We start from the raw sequence: 22,633 nt of genomic DNA, 5'->3' as shown, positions 1-22,633 counted from the left end.
TAATATTAGTAATAAGTAATGATTAATATTTACTAGGTCGCACTAGATCTCCCTTTTCTTCGATTTGTCAACATAATGTCAACAACGACTATATTGTTCTGTCTTTAAATCTTACGCCATACGGTACTTCGTTATTCTAGTCCCAGATTCTCTCTGGCTTTTAAAGAAAGTATTTTTATTCTTTTCGGTCTGTTGTTCGTATTCGTATTAGGTGGGTTTTCCTGTTTCTCTTGTTTCTTGTCGGCATGCTGAACTATGGTGTCATTTGGAATACTACGCAGTTGTGGTCTGTTCCTTCTTATGACCGTCAAAGGGGTGTCAGCCAAATATGATCTTAGACTTCCTTCATGTGAAATCTCATGAGTATCATCTTATAGCATTGTAGCCTTGGACCGTGTACTGGGTGAGCAGGGGAACCAGTGGTTTATGGTCAGTTTCTATTGTTATCGACTTTCCAATGATGTAGTTGCTTGACCGCTCACATGCCAAGTAACTGCCAGAGCCTCTTTTTCTATTTGCGCGGACTTAGTCTCAGTTGCTGTCATCGATCTTGAAATGAATGATACGGGTTTCCAGTTACCTGGCTCTTCTTCTTGTAGAACTACCGCTCCTAGGCCATATGACGAAGCATTAGCTGCTATTTTTGTTTCTTTCTTGGGATCATACAAGGTCAGAATTGGTGCTGATGTCAGGGTTTTCTTGATTTTGTCAAAGGCATCTTGTTGTGGAGGTCCCCATGTCCATGCGGTATTTTTAACCAGCAGCTCGCGAATAGGTTTTGTCATGACTGCGAGATTGGTGGTAAATTTGCTGAATTGATTCACCATACCCAGGAAGGAACGGACTTCATGTAGGTTGGTTGGTGGTGGCATTTTCAGGATTGCTTGTATTTAATTTTTCTGGGTCTGGTTTTATGCCATCAGATCCGACAATCTGACCTAAACATTTCACGCTGGGGTCGTTGAATACACACTTTTCAGGATTGAGGGTGACATTGGCATCGCCGAGTCGTTGGAGTACCTTTTCCAATCTTTGGTCGTGCTCCTCTTTCGTTGTACCATATATTAGAACATCATCAATGTTGCATTCGACACCTTCTAAACCTTCGAGGATTTGAGGCATACACTTCTGAAACTTCTCACAGCCTGAGCTTATCCCAAAGGGAAGAACGTTAAAGCAATATCGTCCCCATGGGGTGATGAACGTTGTGAGAGGTCTTGCTTGTTCTGACAGTCTAATTTGCCAGAATCCCGAGTTCGCATCTAATTTTGAGAAATACCCATGGCCAGAAATTGCGGACATCGAATATGCAGATTGCCGTAGCAAATTTGCATATCTGTTCAAATATTATTCGTTTGCAGAACTATAAATTATATTGCGCATTCTTAAATTTCGCAAAATTTAAGAAAATCATTGCATCTTTGCAATTTGCCCTGGTTGTTTCTTGTAATTCGTGTCATATTAAAGATCCTGAGGTAATATTTTGCTGGTAAAGGTTTATGTTGGCTCTGCATTTTTATTTTATTTCTACGCTATTACGGTTTTTGTTTTATATGGTATTCAACGTGATAAATAATCAAACTTTTTTTTGAAAATGCAGGACGAATACTGATAAAATATTTTGAAATACTATATAAAAATATTAAGATTAACTTGCTCTGCAACGAGTAATTAAGGCAAATTATAATTGACCTACCTAAAGGTGTATTTTTAGCGTTTAGTACTGTGCACATTACAGTTTACTATAAATTCACGAAGCTTTATTTTGACACCATATGCAAATTTAGGCGGAAGTAGAATGTTAATTATGTCCGAATTTTCTGGCCATGCAAGCACCAGCAAGGTTTGCAAATGTTGTTTCGGGTATTGGTGGTTGGTGGTTATCGCGTTGTACGTACTGGTTGAGCTTTGTGAGATCTACACATATCCGAACCTTTCCATTGCTTTTTGGTGTTACCACCATCGGGGCACACCATTCAGTCGGATCTTCAATTCGCGATATTACTCCGTTTTGTTCCATTCTTTTTATTTCTCGTTGAGTTTCTTTGCGGAGTGGAATCGGTACTTGTCGTGGTACTGTGATGGCAAACGGGATTGCATCTTGAGTGATTTTGATATCGTATTCGAGGTTTTTAATTTGTCCGAGACCAGTGAAGAGATTGGGATGCTTTTCTCTTATGGTTTTTTCTGTTTCAACCTTGTTTAGTACATCCACGTTGACTTGATTGATTAGCTTCAGATTTTAGGATGCTTGCCTTCCGAGTAGTGGTCTTTCTAAGCCTTTCACCACAAATATTTCTCCTGTCGTTGTCTGGTTTTCGTGTCGGAGCTGCGATGCGAATGTTCCAATACAGTTCAGCTAGTGGCTAGTGCTTACATGGACCCATTAGGACTTTTCTAGTTGAGTCGAGTTTATTTCGTTTATTTCTTGCTTTCGGAATTTTTGGCCTGTTTGGCTTCGACATGCCTTTGCCCAATGTCCCTTCTTCGAACAATTATGACATATGGACTTACTTGCTGGACACGATTGCCTGGAGTGTGGTGTTCCGAGACACCGTGAACATTTGGGCTTGTAAAATTTGCTGTGTTTACTAGTACTCTGAGTAAAATGACCTTCATGGGAACGTTGTTGCTTTCTATTCTTAAATATGTTGTCGAGATTGTGCTCGCTATTTTCGGTAACTTTTTCTCCGTGAATGACACTTTCTTGCTTTTTGACTTCCTCGCTTTGTCTTGCTTGAGACATAGCTTTCTCTAGAGTGAGATTTGGCCGGATCTGGTTCTAACTTCTTCGATAGTTTTTTGTTCTGCAGTCCAACTACGATTCGATCTCGTATCTATTGATCTTTCAGTACCCCAAATTCGCAGTACTTGGCGTGGCAATGAAGTTCGGTATAATGAAGCTTTCCACGGGTTCGTTTTCGTCTTGAGTTCGAACATTAAATTTCGCTCTTTCGAAAATCACGTTTCGTTTAGTGATGAAGTGATTTTCGAACTTGTTTCGAACTGTTTCGTAGCTTTTGATCTCCTCGTCGCTCTGGCCAAACGATGCGATTATATCGTCTGCCTCATCGCCCATAGTGTAGATAAGCGCATTGCCTTATTTCTCTTCGTCTTTCTTGTCAAGTTCTGTAGCAATTCGAAACCGCTCAAATCGACGAATCCATCGGGTGCATTTCGAGGATTGAAAGCTAAACTTTGACGGCGGTGTCATTTGATATGCTGTAGAACTTCGCACAATATTTTCTTCGTCGCCGTTGCTTGATTCTGCCATATTTAGCTATTGTATCCCACAGCTGCCACCAATTATGTCTCCGAACAATAATCCCTTAGTTTATATACATCAGGTTTTTTTTTTTTGTTTTTTTTTTAATTGGTTTGTCACTAAAAGTTACAGCAGTGACAGGAGGCAATAACAGGACATAAGTCCCAATTTGTAATTGTCTCCTTATCTAAAAATAAATACACTACAACTAGTACAGACATATACAGAAATTTTACAAACAAACTCGGACGGTCACATATGCTTACATTATTACAAAACAGAAGTTATTATTACTAAGTATTATGGAGGAACGTAACTTTGCAGAGTATCTTTAGATTGAAGTATAAGCCTTGTTTTAAGTGATTGTAGTGATGAAGAGGCTTTAGTATCATGCGGTAGCTTGTTCCACAAATTTATCACCCGTGGAAAGAAGGAGAATCTAAAATAATCTTGTTTGTGATATCGGTTTAAAGTTATGTGAACTAGAATTACGTGTTAAACGAGCACAGTTTACTGGAGAGAAAATGCCCTTAGAGTCGATATACATAGTACCAGAGTTGAATTTATAAAATAGAGTAATGTCCTTGATAGATCTTCGATATTCCAGGGGTAGCAGGTTAAGTTCGCTGAGTCTGTTGGCGTAAGTTACATTACTTTCTGGGTAGTTCAGGATGAATTTGGTGGCGCGGCGTTGAACATTTTCAATTAATGCCCGATGTTTAGCAGTGTATGGCGACCAAACACTGGAGCAATACTCCAACTGCGGGCGAACCAGAGTGCAGTACAGCGTCCTCCTTGTCTTCACGTCTTGCACATCTCTACATACTCTCTTCACCAATCCCAGCGTTCGGTTTGCCTTTGCCGTGATTTCCTCGATGTGCTTAGACCATTGTAAATCTCTGGAGACAGTCACACCGAGGTCTTTGATGCTTGACACACTCTCCAACAAATGTCCATCCAAGATGTAGTCGAACTTGTGACTGGGTGACTTTTTTCTGGAGATGCGCAACGCTTTACACTTCAAGGGATTAAAAAGCATCGAGTTATCAGCACTCCAATCCCGAAGGTTATTCAGGTCTTGTTGGAGATTGGTCGTCAACGAAGGACTATCAAGGGTTTTATACAATTTTGAATCATCGGCAAACAGCGCTAAAGTGGACCCTGTGGTGATGTAGCCAGGCAGATCATTTGCGAAAAACGATAAACAGAAAGGGACCGAGGAATTGATCCCTGAGGCACCCCGGATGAAACTGGCAACCAGTCAGAAGACGCACCTTCTAATACTACTCGTTGGTACCTGTCAGACAGATAGCTATGGAACCATTGATGGAGGGAACCAGATATACCAAGTTTAGAAAGTTTGGCGAGTAGCAGGTGATGCGGAACTTTATCGAATGCCTTCGACAGATCCAGGTATAAAACATCAATCTCCTTGCCACTGGCTACACAATCCAACAGGTCGTGATACACAACCAGTAGTTGAGATTCAGTAGAATGGCCTTGACGGAATCCATGTTGTAGGGGGTAGAGGAACTGCGATGTATGTGGAAAACAACGGTTAAATACGCAACGTTCTAGCACCTTGGATAGGATGCACAGTAAAGAGATTGGCCTGTAGTTGTTTGGCAGTGAAGGATCGTTACTTTTATAGACAGGAGAAATGTTGGCCTTCTTCCAGTTTTCTGGGAAAACACCGAGGGATAAAGACATATTAAAGAGACGACACAGGCTTGGTGCAATAGCTGCTGCGTTACAGGTTACATCATTAGTTAATATTAGTAATAAGTAATATTAGTGAGTTACTATTTGCTATATCACACTACAAAATCTGCTTCCTGCGGTCTCAACACAACGTAGTTTGGCAACCCATCCCGAACCGATTGATCGGCGACGCAAGCGGTCATGGAATGAATGGCTACAGCTTTTTACCCCGTTGTTCGTCAGGCAAGCGGGACGAGCCAAAGTCTGGTCGCAGCCACGGTGGCCTTACACTGGATCGGCAGAACCGGGGAGTATCGCCTGTTCGTAGCAAATAGAGTGCGGAAAATTACCGAGCACAAAATCGACGCCTGGCGGCACATTTCTTCCTCCGAGAATCCTGCAGACCTAGCAAGTCGTGGCGGGCCAGGGGTGGACAATGATTTGTGGTGGAACGGCCCTCCGTGGTTGTCTAATCTAAACGCTTGGCCTATCAATCCTGCTACAGAGCCGAAGGCTGAATCGGCAGCAGAGAGCAAGCTAATTCGCGAGACGATAGCCAACGTGATGGTGAACGAAAGAGATGGATTTGATGACCTGCTAGACCGGTGCGATTTGAAGAAAACATTAACAGTTTGCGCTTGGATCAAGAAGTTTATTGACAAATCAGTGTGAACTTGCAGACGTTTGCTAATGACGAACGCCAACTAAACCTAAAAGCTAACGCAATCGGGATTTTCGAATGCCGTGGCCGAATCGAAGGAGTTTGAAGCTACCCGGTGCATCTACCTGCCTGACGCAAGTACTTTAGCAAAGAAGTTGGTCCAACGAGAGCACAGGCTTGCGTTGAATGGTGGGATTGGTCTAACCATGGCTCGTGTTCGTGATAAATTTTGGATCCCCCGACTCCGCCAATTAGCGGAAAAAATTGTCAAGTCCTGTTGGGGATGTAAGCGCTTCCAAGTCCGAGCATTTGCGGTTCCACCTCCTGGACTCTTGCCTAAGGAAAGAACGGAAGGTTCTGCGCCTTTTGAGGTGATAGGTGTAGATTTCGCAGGTCCACTCCGTTATCGGAAGTCTCCACGAGTCGAGGGCAAAGCCTACCTGGTGTTGTACACGTGCAGCCTGTCGCGATGGTTAAAGCAGATTCGAAAGGACGAAGTGCTTCATGGCTATTTGGAAGATGAACAGATACGTTGACAGTGTATCTAAGTCAAGCACCTTGGTGGGGCGGACAGTTCGAGAGATTAGTGGGAATCTTCAAGCGAGCATTTTACAAATGTGTGGGAAAGGCACGCTTTCGTGGAGCGAGCTTGCTGAAGTAGTTCTCGATGTCGAGATTCAACTTGATGGTCGCCCTCTGTCCTACGTAGAAGAAGATATTGATCTCCCACTTCTGACACCCGCAAGTTTCCTTTTCCTACGGGCGAACCGTTTTCCCGAGCAGGAACCCTGGCGAGAAGAAGACGTGGATCTGCGTAAAAGAGCAAGATATTTTCAGTCGTGCAAGGACGCGCTTTGGACGGACAAAACTAAATCTCCCGAAGTCGGTGATGCTGCCATCATACGCAGCGACGAAAAGAATCGTGGAAGTATGAGTTATCCAAGGACGAGAGGGAATTGTTCCTGCGGTCAAGTTGCGTTCCGGAAAATCACATCTCGAGAGAGCCGTCCAGTTTCTTTAACCGTTGGAGTTAAGTTGTGAGGCGAAGAAAGAACTTAAAGAGAAGCTGTTGAATCTTGCAGCAAAGGAATTTTGTCCAAAATGCAGCCGTGGCCGCTAACTTACGATTCCGAGAGTTGGCAAAAAATGGCAACCGAGTTCGTTATTATTAGTTATTACTTTAAAGTTTATATACTGTTTAGTTTACTATAGGAGATAAAAAAACTCTTGAATTGAAGGAATCGATCCATTTGGATTTCCTAATTAGTTTGCTGATTAACTTTAACTTTCCTTATTGCATGCATGTGTCTCCTGGAGTCACATGGGGGAGAGTGTCAGAAATTCGTCATAGGGAGACATTTGGGGGTTTTATTATTTTTGTACTTGAGACTTGGAGACTAACAAGAAATAAAAAACTGTGTGATGTGAGACGTGTGATATTTGGACTTTAGTGAGAGTGTGGGTTTGGTCAAAGTGTTACCCACATTATTAAATGTGATTGTAGGCCGAATTTAATCATCCGGACGTTATGAAACTAAACCTAAATAGGGTTACAAAATATATTAATTGTTTAAAAAGAAGTATGAATACTTTTAATGCAGTTTGACATTATAAAAGTGTTCCTGCAGCGATTTTGTTTTCCATTCCGAGATAATAAAATGTCTGTTCTCTCGTCAATCGTATGGAACGTTAAATGAGGCAGGCAATAATTTAAACAATTTGTTTTTGCTATTATTTACAATAGAGTGAAATACTTTATCACATACTAATTCGCAATAGTCGATCAAATTTACTGATAGTCAAGACCGTTGACTATGCACGTTTTGGAGAAAGACTATTAACATAATCATAATCTTAGCCGCTATCGATCTTTTAAAGGCTATATGTACGCCATACGTATCTATTTTTGAAGAATGTGCTTGAACCATGACTGGATGACTTTCCATTGTCATAACGGAAGAAGATCATCTTCATGCATGACAATGCTCCGTCCCATGCGGCAAAGGCTACAACAGCTTTTTCGAAATCTATCGGATTCATGAATGATAATAACCTGATATCAAGATTTGGCCTCCAAACTTCCCTGACTTAAATCCCATTGAGAACTTGTGATCGATTATTATATATGCGCCAGGTTTATGCCAATGGGAACTGGGAAGAAGTATTCCTCCAAAAATAACCCAATTCAATGAATGGAATCACTCCGTGTTCCATTTCTATTACTGTGTGTGAATTTCTAAAATTTTGTGTGTCAGTGCATGTACCAACATTGAAAATAGATCAATATCAATAAAATATTAGGTGATGGGATTAACGCCGTTTTTCCGACATGGCTGCACATTTTTATCAATAGGACTTTTAAAATCACAATTAAATTTTTTAGAAGGAACATTTGAGAAGATATACAACTTTGAATAGTTTCACGCCAAGATTGGGTAAATTTAATACCAGTGTATGAAAATGTCTATTTGACCTAATAATATCATGGTTCGCACTGTAAATACATTAACACACAGCCATTGGTATTGTATTTTAAAGAGTATATACAAGTGAAAAATGTAAAAAACTGTAGACTTGACATTTTACTTTAAGTAAAGTAAGTTAAAGTTAAGGCACGGATTTTAACCATTTGTGGAAAAATAAAAACAAAAAGAATAATTTTATTCCGAAATTCATATAATTATTCAAGCGTGCAGTTTAGTTGTCAAAGTCAAATAAAGATACTTCTCCCGACAGGGTAATCCCCTACGGGAATGGGAATTACCCCTAACATATAGTTGTTCAGTGAACGTCGGTAGGTTGCAGCAAAATTAATCTCAAGAAGGTAAGTTTTAATTTAATGTATTGAATTAAAAATTGTGATAGAAAATTTAAACAATGAAAGGAAGTGACGAAATGTTTAGTGTTTTGAAAGTACGCAAATGTTTGTCCCATGACTGTTGCGACATACTATATAATCTTGCTGGGCGTCTTGACTTCACAAACACTTCACAAATTCCTGCGTTCATTTTTGTCGGCTGCATCCCCAACTCTTACTTTAATTCTCTACTTTGAGGGTTGGGGAGGGGATTGGTAACTAGAATTTTCCAACATTGTGGATTTTTATTATTTCATACTTTTAAATAATGACCATAATCAATAGGCTATAAAGGTGGCAATGAAGGGGGAAATTGATACGGGTTAGGTTTAAGTATTCAGCTTGGAGAACATATTTAAAAATGGTCTTCGTCTCACCAACAAATAATTAGGTTACATGCGGGTAAGGAATTGAACGGAATTCAGCAGAACTTTCAAAAAGATATAAAAATTACGATCAATTGATTTTGTTAAAGACACTTCTATAAACTCGGAATAGTAAATATTTAAAAATTAAAAATTGACTGGAAAAATATCGATCAAATGTGGATTCCTTCAAATAACTCGATGTGTTTGAAGACTAGGTAAGAAATTTAACCAGGGCCGTGGCTAGACTGGGGGGTGTTTATTAGACTTAATTGGGGGGGTGTTTATTCATATATTCATGTTTATATACCGTAGGAACAATAGCGTACAAAAGAAATCATTCGGGCATAAGACGAATATATGAATATACACCCCCCCCAATTACGCTTCTAGCTACGGCCCTGAATTCATTCGAAGCGAAGCCACTTCGTGTCCAGAATCAGCTTGGTGTCCTGTCCAGAATCATCTTTCTCTTTTATCTTTGAAGCACAAAATACGTCCCGATAGTCGGTTACCAAAGTACTTTTATAGTTTTTGAGAAAGGCTTGCTGAATTTCTGCTTTGCATAACCGTATCACAACTCAAAAGTCAAACTGACTTCGATACTTTTCTACCCATTTACGCCATTTTATTGATTATCTAAATCTAACAAGAATTTGATTTTTCACCAAAGCCATGAACATTCGAAAAAATAAGTCAGAAGTGAAATTAAAACTAAGCAAACTGGGAATGAACAAAACGTTTTAAAGAATGCGCGATATAAAAAGGCACAAAAATTTAACATAGCACTTCCCAAGTTACAGTGACTCCTAGTATTATTTTAAGGGAATTCCCCTTTGTATACTGGGAACCCCCATGAAACACTTTATTTTTTTGACCGTTTATTAGCTGTCTTGAAAGTTCACCTATAAAGCAAGTGAATGTAGATTGAAGGTAAGAAACTTAAGGTTCGTGTGTCAATCATAATTAATTAATCAATTAATTATTTAAATATTCAATTAAGGAATGTTAAGACTTTGAGTAAATCAAATCGCGACAACTTTTTAGGTTTGGGAGGGTATATTTATTTCCGTCTAATGCCTTTATGATGAAGTCGGTATAAATATCGTGTTTCTTCTTAACCACCAAAACGTTCTTAATCGACATTGAAAAATATGTTACGTTTACCAAAAGTTTCACCATGTGCATGGGATGGGATGGTGGGTAAGCAGAATAAGGTGGCAATGGTATATCACATCGACTACACGCTATTGCTTCTGAACATGGCTAAGGTCGATGAGTTAAAAAATAACATTGCGATGGCTCGTGGAAAGCTCCAAGAAACAATTTCCAAATATTTATGCTTTTCTAATAGTCTTAGAAACTTAGAAATGAAACTTAGATATGATCGTAAGATTTCAAGTGATGACACGCCTGGTTTTAGGCTATACTTCAGACAACAGTATGACAAGTCATTTCAGTATAAACATTGGAATATGGGCTTATGGGCTAAACAAGCTACGTTTAAAACTTATTATCGATATTTTCGAAAAGTACCAATAACATTTTCACTTACTTTGTAAAATTTATACTAAGTTCGTGGTTGGGTGGCATTTACTGTATCTTTATCGGCACAGGCGTACGCGGACCCAAAAAATTTTAGGGGTGCGGTAAGTTAATGATTTTATAGCAAAAGTATTCAAATTTCAAATACCAATTTGCTCGGCTTATTATGAATTTTAGTCAATCTAGGTGCTGCAGCACCCCTGCTTGGCACCTCTTTCAGAATATGGTCACTCCAATGCCGATTTGTTGCGTACAATCCAGTAGTGTTATGGCAGTAATATTTTGTTCACAAATGGGGAAAACCCAATCCGTTTGGGGGAATCCCCTTTCATTAGGAAAAAAATAATATGTATATGTATGCCTAAACTCGGATCCGACGACAATTGAAGATTGATTGGTTCGAATTGTTTCGTTACGTTGTAAACATGCGATCCCTGTGCTAATACTTGTCTGATATACTGCCCGAAACATAATTGGAACATTACCTTGCCAATCGGCGAAAACTCATTATAAATGCATAATTATATCCATGAGATTTATATATTATTCAATATTATATATCAACTGGAAGCGTAAATGTTCACAATAGTACAAAAACCCCAACAGAAACCGTCGACAAATGTACTTTAGCTTACCTTTCTGAGATTATCCTAATATCTGTGGCTTCAAAATCAAGCATTAAGAACTGACATTTTTCTCGATTTTTTACACGCATATACCACACGCTTAATTAAATATGGCAAAAGTAGCTATCACAATTTCTGCAGTCAAATAATCCAAAGGCAAAGTGGCAGCATTTTTATTTTTACGAAGTTTTATAGTTAACTGTTCCGGAATCTGATTTGTTAAAAAAACATCACGTGAAAGGCAAGACTTAATCCCGTTGTCATGCAAATTTTCAAACGGGCGTAACGACAATAACGACATCACAACCACGCTTAGCAACGCTTGTGACTGGGAACTGAAAGAGCAATTTCTCTGTTTCTTTTGCACATCCTGCTTTAAAAATTCTCATAATTATAACCGAAAGATAAAAAGTAAAATTCAGACAGTTGGGAAGATAACAGGTCATACGTGCGGGTAAAAAATACGCGGAATTTCCAAAAGCATATGGTTGCTATGGGTGAGTACGTGCATCATTCGAGGGGGTAAAACAATTTCAGCGTTTTGACCGTATTACAAGTGCTGTTTATATAACTATCTGCTAATGTATTGACTGTATTTTTTAAAAGAAACTTCCAAGCGTATAAACATCTTTTGGTACTCCGGTTTCTCTATGGCACAAATAGTCGATATTCAATTTTGTTTCTTCCCGCCAATATTGCAGGAATATTTCCCTGCAGACGGGTGGGAATTTAATATGCCAATATCACGAGGTGAAACATATATTTTGATATATGAGATTTCTCATGCAGCTTTGACCGGGTATTGCGGTTCAATTTGAATACGCACTTTCGAAATACGTAAACTGTTTAACCGAAGTCGAAGATGCATGTTGACATAATATCCTGGGTCTGCATGGCAGACTGCATGGAATTTTACAGCTCGTATTACTTAGATTGTTAACATGCACCGACGGAGTTATACCCTTATTAGCGATTTAAAGTAACGATATGATTATCGTTTCCACTTGGCTGAGACAACCAAATTTGTTCGTGAGATGCTTGGCTTTCATATGTTTAACGTTTAGTGCATTAGTATTAGTGCAAAATGTATTAGTTTGCAGCTCGCAAGCAGAATGTTTTGCCTATTTTGACAATTTTAAAACGTCTTCCATGCACGCGGCTATCGATAACTTATAATTATATAAATTAAAATGAAAAGTTTTATTTACCACTCTTCACATATACTGTTCTTTACACGTCATTGTATATTTCACGAGTACAACAGGTCAGTGGCGTCGCCAGCTTTATAACGGTGTGGTGGACATAAGCCTGGTTTACACTACATTCAATTTATCGGCACGGCACAGCAAACATTGGTACCTGTTCCCAAATTTATTAGTGTTCAGGCTGCCAAAACAAAGGCCGAGCGCAGATGAAATGGGCACGGGTACCCATTTTAGCTGTGCCGTGCCAATAAATTTTGTGTAGTGTAAACGGGGCTTTAATCGAGTGTAGTGTAAACGGGCTATATTCATATATTCGTGTTTTACACTATTAATTTCTTTTCAAATTCATTGTTTTTATGGTCTGTGAACATGAATATATAAATATGTCCCCCAACTTATCGATGCTGGCTACGCCGCTGCAACAGGGGAGCAGGATGTTTCAGTTTGGAATCGCAAAGTGAAATGATTTTTGCTTTCATGCTTCGAAATTGTTAGCGATTAAGCCGTTGAAGACTTGAGAGAATCGTAAGACTCGTTTTCTAATTTCGCAGATTTGAAATATTTAGAGCGCATTATTCGTTTGTATTTTGAAGTCCAAAACAGGCATCGAAATGAAGCCTGCAGCTGAGAGTAGAAGGCGTAACACTAATACATGACAGTGCTTTGGCTTGAGGTAAAAGACGCAATTTTTACGGCGCTTTGATGAACATTGGAGCCCAAATTTGGCTCCAACTTGACCGATGTTCCGAGCGTTGAAAATTAATCCTTTGCTTTGGCCCAGTAAAGCAACGTTTTTTTTTTAATTTTAATTTTAATAGCAAATTTTCCATTTTAAAAGCTGCGCGTATGGTGTCAAGCAAAATTTCTGCCAAAGAAGATCGCATGCAGGTATTTTTAGTTTCTTAGACAAAGATCAGTGTTAATCGCTCCCGAACCGTCGATTCATCGAAAGAGAAAGATGCAAGTGTATAATTTTGTAAAACATAAAATGTTTGTCTTTAATTTTGCGTCGTTTTATAGGTATGCAACAAGATTATGTCTGTAAGTTGCCTGCATGTAGGTATAAGCTTCTGTTGGAAGTATACCTTTACTTTTATATTCATTGCGCATATGACTTATTAACTAAATCCCCTCAAGGACACTACACTATAGAAAGAAAAACAAGCTTAACTTATAGGTTAGTAAAATCTTTTTCTTGATTTTGGTTTTAGAAATAAGAAATTGTATAAGGATCACATGCGTGCATGAGCTAATTCAAATATTACTTTTGAGTTTTCAGCAATGTAAAGGAGTGTCCTTGCAGGCGGTGGCCTTATTGGAAGGCTTATTTTTGGAGAATAAATAAATGTAGATTTGTAAAATATATACGTTTTATTAATCATATTTTATATATATTCCTAATTATATCAAAGAAGATTGAACTGGAATTTGGACATGATGAAGAAGGTAATATTTTTTAACATTTATACAGTGGAAATAAACACAATTAAACAGTTCAGGTTATTGAATATGATTCTCTTCTTTGAGTTGTCGTGGGATTCTCTTTACATAATGGTTGTTATTTCTTTAGCATACTCATACTAATTGCTTCCTCCGCACTTTAGTATTCAGAATTGATAGGTGTAATGCTGCGTGCATGGATGTACTTATACCGACGTATAAGTTGAGTGAAAGTTGCGTGTATAAATCAGGTTAGTTTTATGTATATGTAGATCATATATGTATTTGAATGTCCATGCATAGTTTTGATCCCCCAGATATAAAGTTTTTTTTCTATATAGCCAAGTACAGAAGAGGGATGAAGACCATAATATAATATAGGCTGGTATACCCGGTATAAAATTACATATAAGGCTTACATTTTATCATTTACATATATTATAGATTCGTTTTGCCTGGATCAACAAATGGCACTAGTACGGAGTGATATAAGTAGTTATTATGCATTTCTATAATATAATGTCAATTGATGTGACGGATGTCAATAATTTGTGTGCGAAGCAGAAAGTTCAAAGTCAGTCGCTACTTTGGAGAAGACGTTTCTAAAAGATATACAGTTGAAAATATGTCAGAGTGAAAATATATGAAAATACGTAAGAGTTTGTTTTCCATTCAAACAGTGGAAACGAAGCAAGGGAACCATGAAAAGCGAGTAAGTTACTCTATGTTTGAATAGCACATTACTGCATGTATCGATAAATATTGTTTTTGTCGTTATCGTATTGACTACAGGTTGTTCTCGCGGTTGATAAAAACAGGACTGATCATGATCAATATAGTTCAAGTATATAGGATGTTGTTAGTATACCTCTGTTTATGGTACCTCTGTTTAGTTCTTCGTGGTTGCCTATTCTAGTCAGAACTTCCTAGTGGGCCTTTTAGAAAGGGGGAGTAATGAGAGGGAACCAAAGAAATATATATATAAAAGACATTATATTAACTTTGGCGGGCATTGCGGTGTATTTTGCGGGCCAAAATTATAATATTTAATTTGCAACTCAGGCAGCTGGTTAATTTCTCTCAAATTAACTGCGCGTATGATCGCTTGCGAGGGTACTAAGTCCTCTCAGGCGAATTCGCCTGGGAAAACATAGCGATAAGTTTGATTCAGTTTCAAAATTTTTGAAACACCTACACCCTACGTATACTGTATACGGGTTGTTGTCCACTCGGCCAAATTTTGCGCCGGGAGCGGATTTTTTATTTGGAAGGAAGAATTTCACTCCGCGCCCAAAATCCCACCAAGTGGAAAATGGCCATAAATCCGGGTTTCTGCTATATGGTTTGACACGCGCATTAATTAGAGCTATTTATTTTTCATAATTTTTTTGTAAGTGAAACCGTTTGATTAATGGCGCGAGCTAACAAATCACGATTAACGTGATATTTAAGTGACGTGTGAATGTGTATTCAGGTAATTGCACTAATGAAGGCCCGGGTCAAGCTTTGCAGTATTAAATAGCTACTTACGTGGTGTACCTACAAGATAAATTACTTATTTATTAGAAATAAGACACTAGCAATTAGTCAACAAGCTAGTCTCAAAGCATTTGACGATGCAACAACACAGAAATTAAAAGGCTGAAGTGCGAAAAAATATCTAGGGACTGCTGAGGGGCTGTTTACATGAGATTACCCGAGATTCAACGAAGCATGAGATGATTTTGAGGTATTGAAATGAGCAGATAACATGATCCTGGCCGTCGTATAATCACCACAACAATAGCATGTGCTTGTTTGGTGTCGTAAAGACTTATTTCAATACCTCGAAGTCCTCTCGCGCTTCGTTGAATCTCGGGTAACTCGGTCATGTAACAGCATCTAAGGCAGCTCAGCAATATGTGAGCCGGCATAAGTGTAAAATTTGAAAATATAAAATCGTAGTCTAAAGGTTTGTGACATCGCCGGGCGCGTCAGTCTTGCGTCAAAGAAAATATAACTTGTATTAATTAGCTAGTTATCGCATCTATGTATTTCTAGTTCACGACAGTCGCGTAGCCAGTCCCGCCATGCTAATATTTTGGTGGCCATTGACTGCATGTGAAAACAACAGATTTCTAAAGATGTGAATAATTATAATAATTCGAAATTTACATAGCGGGACAAAATCATCAGGCTGGCTACGCCACTGCATGGTTCCCATGTATTTTGCATCTTATAGGTGTAAGTGGTCAAGGTATTTATGACTTTCAAGTTTTTGTCATTGAATTAAATGCTTTATTTTCTAATATTGTTTAGAATTACTCATTTGTTTTGTTTATCTATCTGCGCCATAATCTGCCATTGTTCAAGAAATTTTTGAAAGCATTTGCAAAGATTGTATACACGGTATAACAAAAGAAAAAGAATTTAACTGGAACGGGTTTGGTCATGGGGAAAAATTCATTTGTTGAATCATATTGTTATTATATGGAACGCTATTTTGTATTGACCTTTGGATTGCCATATGGGAAAAACATTTATATGCTATATGTTTTTGGATTGCTATATGGATTGTTAAAAATGATCACTGTGTCGCGAAATTCTGCGAAAGAAATTCTGCGAACATTTTTTATGATCTTTCGGATTATCTGATTAATGGATGAAGAAATATTTCATTATTGATTTTGAATCATCTTTGAAAGAATGGGTCCAAAAATATGGGACAGAATGTGGAAGAAAAATGGCATTAAAATGTGCTACTATTGAAAGCTGTATTCGTATTGCACTCCGGGAAAATAACAGCAATAGCATTTCTGCGTAATGGTATCCATGTTCAAGCAAAGATTTATGAAAGACGTTCTCTGTTATTTGGTTTATTACATACGTCACTTGTAAGGGACACAATTCACTTGTCAATCTGTTGGAATGGAATGGTTTAACTCCACGTTGGCACAAAGTATTCGTTTTGTTCAGGATATTCAAATATACCGCGAGGATAAAATATTGAAAAACCAGTGGGATTGAAATTCTTATGTTCCTAATACCATAAAATGTTCCACTATTGAAAACTCTATTTGTTTTTGCGCTCCGGAAAGATAAACAATAGAATTGCCATTTTGGCTTGGTATTTACAAACCAAGACATATGAATGGTGTTCTCTGCTGCTATATTTAGTCTCCGTCACTTGTGAGGGACAAAATTATATGTTAACACACTTTGCTTAGCTAAAAACATTGGCGGATATATTGAAATCATGAACAACACTCAAGCAGAACTGAACTGATTAATACAGAAATCTCGAGATAATTTCATGTATCGGTCGAACGTTCCTTGTTGATACGAATTTAAAGTTTACTACGTGAACTGCGTAATACAAAGTTTACTGAAACCGCTCCTTTTGTTGAAGGAGAAGAAGTGAACATGTCTTCATCCAATTTTCAGTATTTTGGATCGGTGTGGATCGATATTTTGTCTTGATTATGGCAATAATTATGTTATTCATGGCCAATAATAGCTTGGCATGAAATAATCAGGTCTGTAAAGAGACACGGCGGCACAAACCGTTCCTGAAGGTCGATTATTAGTTTGTTCTAACTGTTCTTTGACTGAGGAAGAAATTGAAGCAACCAAGTGATATTTTGGATAAAGCTGTGTGCCTAAAACTAAAATTTAAAGTAACTGTGAAGTTACATCGCAACTTTATGGTCTTTGCAACTGCTGAGCCAAAAAGGAATATTTACACAGAGGATATGCCTTTTAGTTTCCTTGTTGAAAACCTCAGAATCGGATCTCTAGTAGTACTGGATGCCTCGAAACATACTCGGCGAAGTTTATCACTGGGATGATCCATCACAATAAAAATCTGATGTAATTGAGGAGAGTCATTCGGGAGCTACACGATAAATCGACAAATCGCATCTTCTGGCTAATTATATTTAATAAAAGCAAATATACACAAAATATAAGCCCCGTTTACGGTACACTCAATTTATTGGCGTGGCACGGCTGCAATTGGAACACTTGCAAGTGCCCAATTTATTTCTGTTTAGGCTACCAATACAAAGGCCGGGCAAAGATGAAATTGGGCACAGGTAGCTACCTATTTTAGCCGTGACGTGCGGTGCTGAGAAATTGAATGTAATGCAAACGGAGGTAAAGTTAGAAAGTTAAAACTTTGACTGATCTTTCTGGCTAAATGCCATTTATTAGGGCAAACATGAATTAACCAATTCTGCAAATTATACATCAATTTTTTGACAATTGAGAAATTTGTCACGAACGGTTGACTTTTGCTTGCCTTGATTATGCCCTTTAGTCCGAGGAATCGGTTAAGTTTTAACTTCTTCAATTATTATTTTGTGTTTTTGCTTTGAAGTATTAAATATAACAGCCCAGGTTGTTGCCGATACTGCTGTTGAAATCCAACAAACAACGATCGATGGATGGATGGATGGATGGATGGATGGATGGATGGATGGATGGATGGATGGATGGATGGATGGATGGATGGATGGATGGATGGATGGATGGATGGATGGATAAAGAATTAATGATCGACGAACAACAAAAAAGGCGCTCTTCTGATTCATTCCCATTCAAAAATACTGGCAAGTAATCGAAAAATCAGGCCAAATCTCTAAATCGAGGATGTATTATTTGAATTTGGACGAAGTAACTGGTTAACTTGTAGAAAATGCTCTTGAAATGGTGCAGAGCAAGCATTGTGCTGCAAGAATTATTATGATGGAATGGCATCTGATTTAACCGTGATTTTTAATGAAACTAATGCTACCTAAATTATTTCACGGCGGTTGCGCTGAACAGCATCAATCGTAGTGGATAAAACATGACCATGCAAATTCGTATATTTTATTGCTACATTTTGGTTGATAGGCAAAAATTTTTCCGAAAAGATTCTCCAAAAAAAATTTAAACCAGATTAGCTTATAAAAATAACACAGTCGGAATAAATCGGAAGAAACAGCGAAAAATGGAAACCGCGAAAGTTCACTTAAACACTCCTAAAGGGTGTAATTGGCATTGGTCAGCCCAAAACGTGGTCGCAATGTAGACAAAACACCTACACGCGTTTCCTAGATAACATAATCGATAGCGCTGCCTTGAAAATAGAGAAATGCTTTTCTTTGAGGTGAAAAATACCTTCTTGACTGGAACTAAATGTTGTCTAGCAACTCCACCACCTGAAACTTTTTAGGGTCTTTAGCAACGTCAAGTAACACTGTTGAATCTCGAGCAGTAAATGTATACATGTGGATATATACGTATGCATGTCACTCTTGATTTTTTTTCCTGCCTTTCAAACTTTTTCTCCATAAAAATTTAGCCATTTGGTCATTTTCCACTCAATTGAGAGTAATATCGATTTAAAGCGCCCTCGCATGTCAGTTTGCTATATATTATATGCAACTCTATAATTATAGAATATAACTTATATTTTTAGGTCCTTAAACTTTTGAAGTAAAGTTTGCAGAAAATGGCCATACCAGTGATACCAGCATCCAAACATGGCAGGAATACAGCACCAAACATGGCAAATCAGATAAAATAATCGATGGAATCTCTTCAGAGGTTTTCTCCGCGGTATTGAAGATTCGTTACTGAGCGCATGGGAATCACTATCCAGAAGGAATACCAAACTAGAGCTTCATTTCTCTAAAGGCGATCTAGATTTTGGTTTCGACGATTCTTCAACCAAACATGGGCAAGAAAAAAGCGCATCAGTTTTCTCAAATGCGGTTGATCAAAAAGTGAATTCCGATTTCTTAAATGGTCTTTCCGAAGCGAAAGCATCACTTGAAGAGACTTTGGTTTCCTTAGATTTGTTACAAAAGTATCTTAAATCGCCAAGCGAAGAAAATGCCAAGCCTTTGCACAATTATGCTGGTCGTGAAAATACCTTTTTGGATGAAGATTTGAAAAGAGCAAAAATACTTTACGAAGCACAGGTCGAGGGAATGGAAACCGAAGAAAGTGCGTTGAGCAAAAAGATTCCCAGTCAAGGAGAGGAAATTGTATTTACCGAACATCAGGAGGTTTTGGCTGATCTTGGTGAACTACTTTTTGAAAAAAATGCAAAAGAAAGCGCAGAAAGATGGACAGAACGTTTTCATGAAATATTCCCAACATCGCAAGGTCTAATTGTCAGCAATGAAAGATCAGATGATCCGAAGCCAAGCTACAAAACACCAGCTCGTTCCGAACGTCTTGAAGCAAGCTGCTTCGATTCTAATGCGAACGAATCCCGAAAGGGTGAAAATGAAAGTCCAGTAACACAAAAACAACTTCGCGATCGAGGGGAGACAAGCAGCGGAGAGGGAAATGAAGCTAAAGCAATCAACGTGGGAGCGTCGACATCATATTGGGTTCAGACAGCATCGCAAAATTTGGCGCAAGTTGAAAGTGGAAAAGGTGTCGTGGAAATTTCATCTGAAGTTCAAAGCAACTCGAGCCACCAAAATGATGAAGATCTGTCATTCTCAGTTCAACAAGATGATTCCAATGGAAGAGAGTTCATATCTTTGAGTAATAAGCCATCAACATCCGTGGCTGCGATATTATACAACAACTACAAGATATTGTTGCTCACTCTCGCTCAAGGTCTTCTTTCTTCTGATGTTATAAAACTCAAACATTGGGCAAGTCAGAATTTCTCGATTGAGAACGCTTCAAATGCTTCAGATGTATTTTTCAAACTTGATGAAAAAGGCGCTATAAACGCCGAAGATTTAAGTAATCTTTGTGTTTTTTTCAAATCCATCATCAGATATGATCTTCTGCACATGATTGATCTATTCCTTCTTGGTGATTATAGTCTACTTCGGCAAGTTCCAGGCCCGAAAATTCGCCAAGCTGGTCGGAGCACATCAAGATATTTAAATGTGAGCATCTTCAATGGAGAGATCCCAATTCCAACCGCAGGAGGTAATGCCGGAGATCAAGCAACAAGAAAACCATTAGGCAGCAACATGGCTGCTTTTCCAAGCTCTCTGAAAAACCAAAATACTTCCTCCAATTCCAAAGTGCCTTTTAGATCTCGAAATGAAAATCAACCCGCAGCGCATGAACAGCAAGAACTCAAATCAACTGCAACAGGATTTTCGTCCAGTAAAGTTACTGACGTGGTCGTTCCTGATGGTCCTATTTCCTGTAAGTTTTTTGTACTCCTTTTGTACTCCTACAATCTATCGCACAATCTAAGGTAAACCAGGTGGTATTATATCCCATTGTTTGGATTCCAGATCATACTATGTGGAATTTCAGTTTCCACCCTTGAGTTCTGGATTACAACTTGCGTATTGCAAAGTTGGGATTCCGGATTCTGCACATGATTGCATTTCGGATTCCTGAATTAGGTTACATTGCGCAGAATCTGCTTTATTTAAAAGTAACTTTAACAGTGAATTAAGGCCCTAAAGTTGAGGAGAAAAGAAAGATACCGCTTAACGTCATTCCCAATTCTACTCGATTGCCTCAATTTCAGACTTAGAAACTTGAAATAGAGAACAAATTGAAATATATTGGATAATTTGGATTCCGCAATTCTTGTGCTCTGTGGCGCCAGAATTGGAGTAAGATTTCCATATAACAACCTATCAATTCCATCGTTGCATTGTAGCAGAAAGCGCTATATCTATGTATGAACGTCAATCTTTTGCTGCTAAATAACTTTAAGTTGAATTGAGTAAAAGTGTCACATTATTGCTAATATCCCTTTTATTGTTTAAAACCAGACGAGAGGAGAAGAATGACAGCAAACCCGTTGATAAAAACAAACCAATCACTACCAAACAACAGCCGAAACCTTCAAACATTTGGTAGCAATGGTTTAAAACACTCCAAACCCCAACGTCGTGATAAAGAGAGTAACAACGGCTTCAATTCTCGCAACCCCGACACCTCTCGCAACCACCAGGCTCTTGACCAGGATGATAATTGGCTCTGCAGTCATTATAAACGACACTGTTACGTGAAATTTGAGTGTTGTGATAAATTTTGGCCATGTCATCGTTGCCATAACAACCAAAGTACTTGTGGAAGAAAGAAACTTAAGTCACGTGACACAAAGATGGTGAAGTGCGTTTATTGTAACAAAGAGCAACCAGTAAGGAAACTTTTGTGCGAATTATGTCGGATCTGTTCTGTGTTTTAATCTTTTTCATTTCATGTTCTAGTTTGGAGAGTTTTGCTGTAACTGCAATGCAAAATTTGCCAATTATTTCTGTGGTTTATGTTTGCACTTAACTGGTAAAGATGACCATCCTTATCATTGTGAAAAATGTGGAATCTGCAGGTAGGAATTGTGTAAATGAGAATTTTGTGGAATCAGTAAAATTCTACTTTGCTTAACAAGAGTTAGCAGTACGGAACAATGGTTAGAAACGACTTCGAATACTTAAGATAGCGTTAGTTTCTCCTGTTATAAATAACAAAGATTGTTAATTGCGCTGTTGTTGTTCTATTTTAGAATTCATGGTGATCGATCTTTTCATTGCGATGTTTGTGGTGTGTGTCTGGATGTACAACTTCGTGGAAATCATAAATGTCGTGAAGGATCTGCTCATGATGAATGTTGCATATGTTTGGAGGTATGGCAGAATAAATTATTTGCTTCGTGTTTTTCACCGCCACATTCTCAGTTCTCACATTCAAGAACTTCACATATATACACTATTTATGACAATGACGAAGCTTTATGTTTTATTTAATGGATTATAAACAATTTGCGGGACGTTTTCTTTAGGACGCCTTCACAGGATGTCAGATTCTGCCGTGTTCTCATAAAGTACACAAAGAATGTGCAACTCAAATGATCAGAAGTGGAATGTAAGTACCGTATTAGCATTCTCTGGATTTTTGAGCCAGACTTTAGCGATGACAGAGCGGGAAGTCGAGAAAATCCTAAAATTAGGCCTTAAAAGCGGGCGGGGTTTGTCATACCCATTTGTATTAAAATTGCCCTCGAAAC

General features: G+C 38.3%; 1 protein-coding gene and 1 long non-coding RNA gene across 15 annotated transcripts in view; both read left to right on the top strand.

Annotated features, from left to right (window-relative positions):
- Nucleotides 1-22,633, top strand: part of LOC114532005 — a 44,752-nt gene that overhangs the window by 20,875 nt on the left and 1,244 nt on the right. For 10 of the 11 annotated variants that reach the window (XM_028553599.1, XM_028553593.1, XM_028553601.1 and 7 more), the window contains 5 exons: nucleotides 19,213-20,814; nucleotides 21,399-21,769; nucleotides 21,840-21,958; nucleotides 22,133-22,253; nucleotides 22,409-22,491. In XM_028553599.1, the coding sequence (XP_028409400.1) occupies nucleotides 19,213-20,814; nucleotides 21,399-21,769; nucleotides 21,840-21,958; nucleotides 22,133-22,253; nucleotides 22,409-22,491 (2,296 nt within the window). Of the gene's footprint in view, nucleotides 1-19,212; nucleotides 20,815-21,398; nucleotides 21,770-21,839; nucleotides 21,959-22,132; nucleotides 22,254-22,408; nucleotides 22,496-22,633 lie in introns of those variants that run through there. The other variant, XM_028553603.1, reaches the window with a different exon arrangement.
- LOC114532007 lies at nucleotides 8,383-19,178 on the top strand. 4 transcript variants are annotated; one of them, XR_003687913.1, is made up of 5 exons: nucleotides 8,383-8,451; nucleotides 9,738-9,782; nucleotides 13,064-13,916; nucleotides 14,110-14,377; nucleotides 15,964-18,131. It is a non-coding gene; the product is annotated as an uncharacterized LOC114532007 (long non-coding RNA). The 4 variants fall into 4 exon arrangements; XR_003687914.1 differs by lacking the exons at nucleotides 8,383-8,451; nucleotides 9,738-9,782 and adding an exon at nucleotides 19,109-19,175 and having other exon boundaries at nucleotides 12,575-13,916; nucleotides 15,964-18,796; XR_003687915.1 differs by lacking the exons at nucleotides 8,383-8,451; nucleotides 9,738-9,782 and having other exon boundaries at nucleotides 12,575-13,671; nucleotides 13,830-13,916.

The sequence above is a fragment of the Dendronephthya gigantea genome, unplaced genomic scaffold (assembly GCF_004324835.1).
Source record: "Dendronephthya gigantea isolate DGI-Jeju-01 unplaced genomic scaffold, DenGig_1.0 000077F, whole genome shotgun sequence".
NCBI lineage: Eukaryota > Metazoa > Cnidaria > Anthozoa > Malacalcyonacea > Nephtheidae > Dendronephthya > Dendronephthya gigantea.
This window is presented reverse-complemented; position numbering and strand designations above follow the sequence as displayed.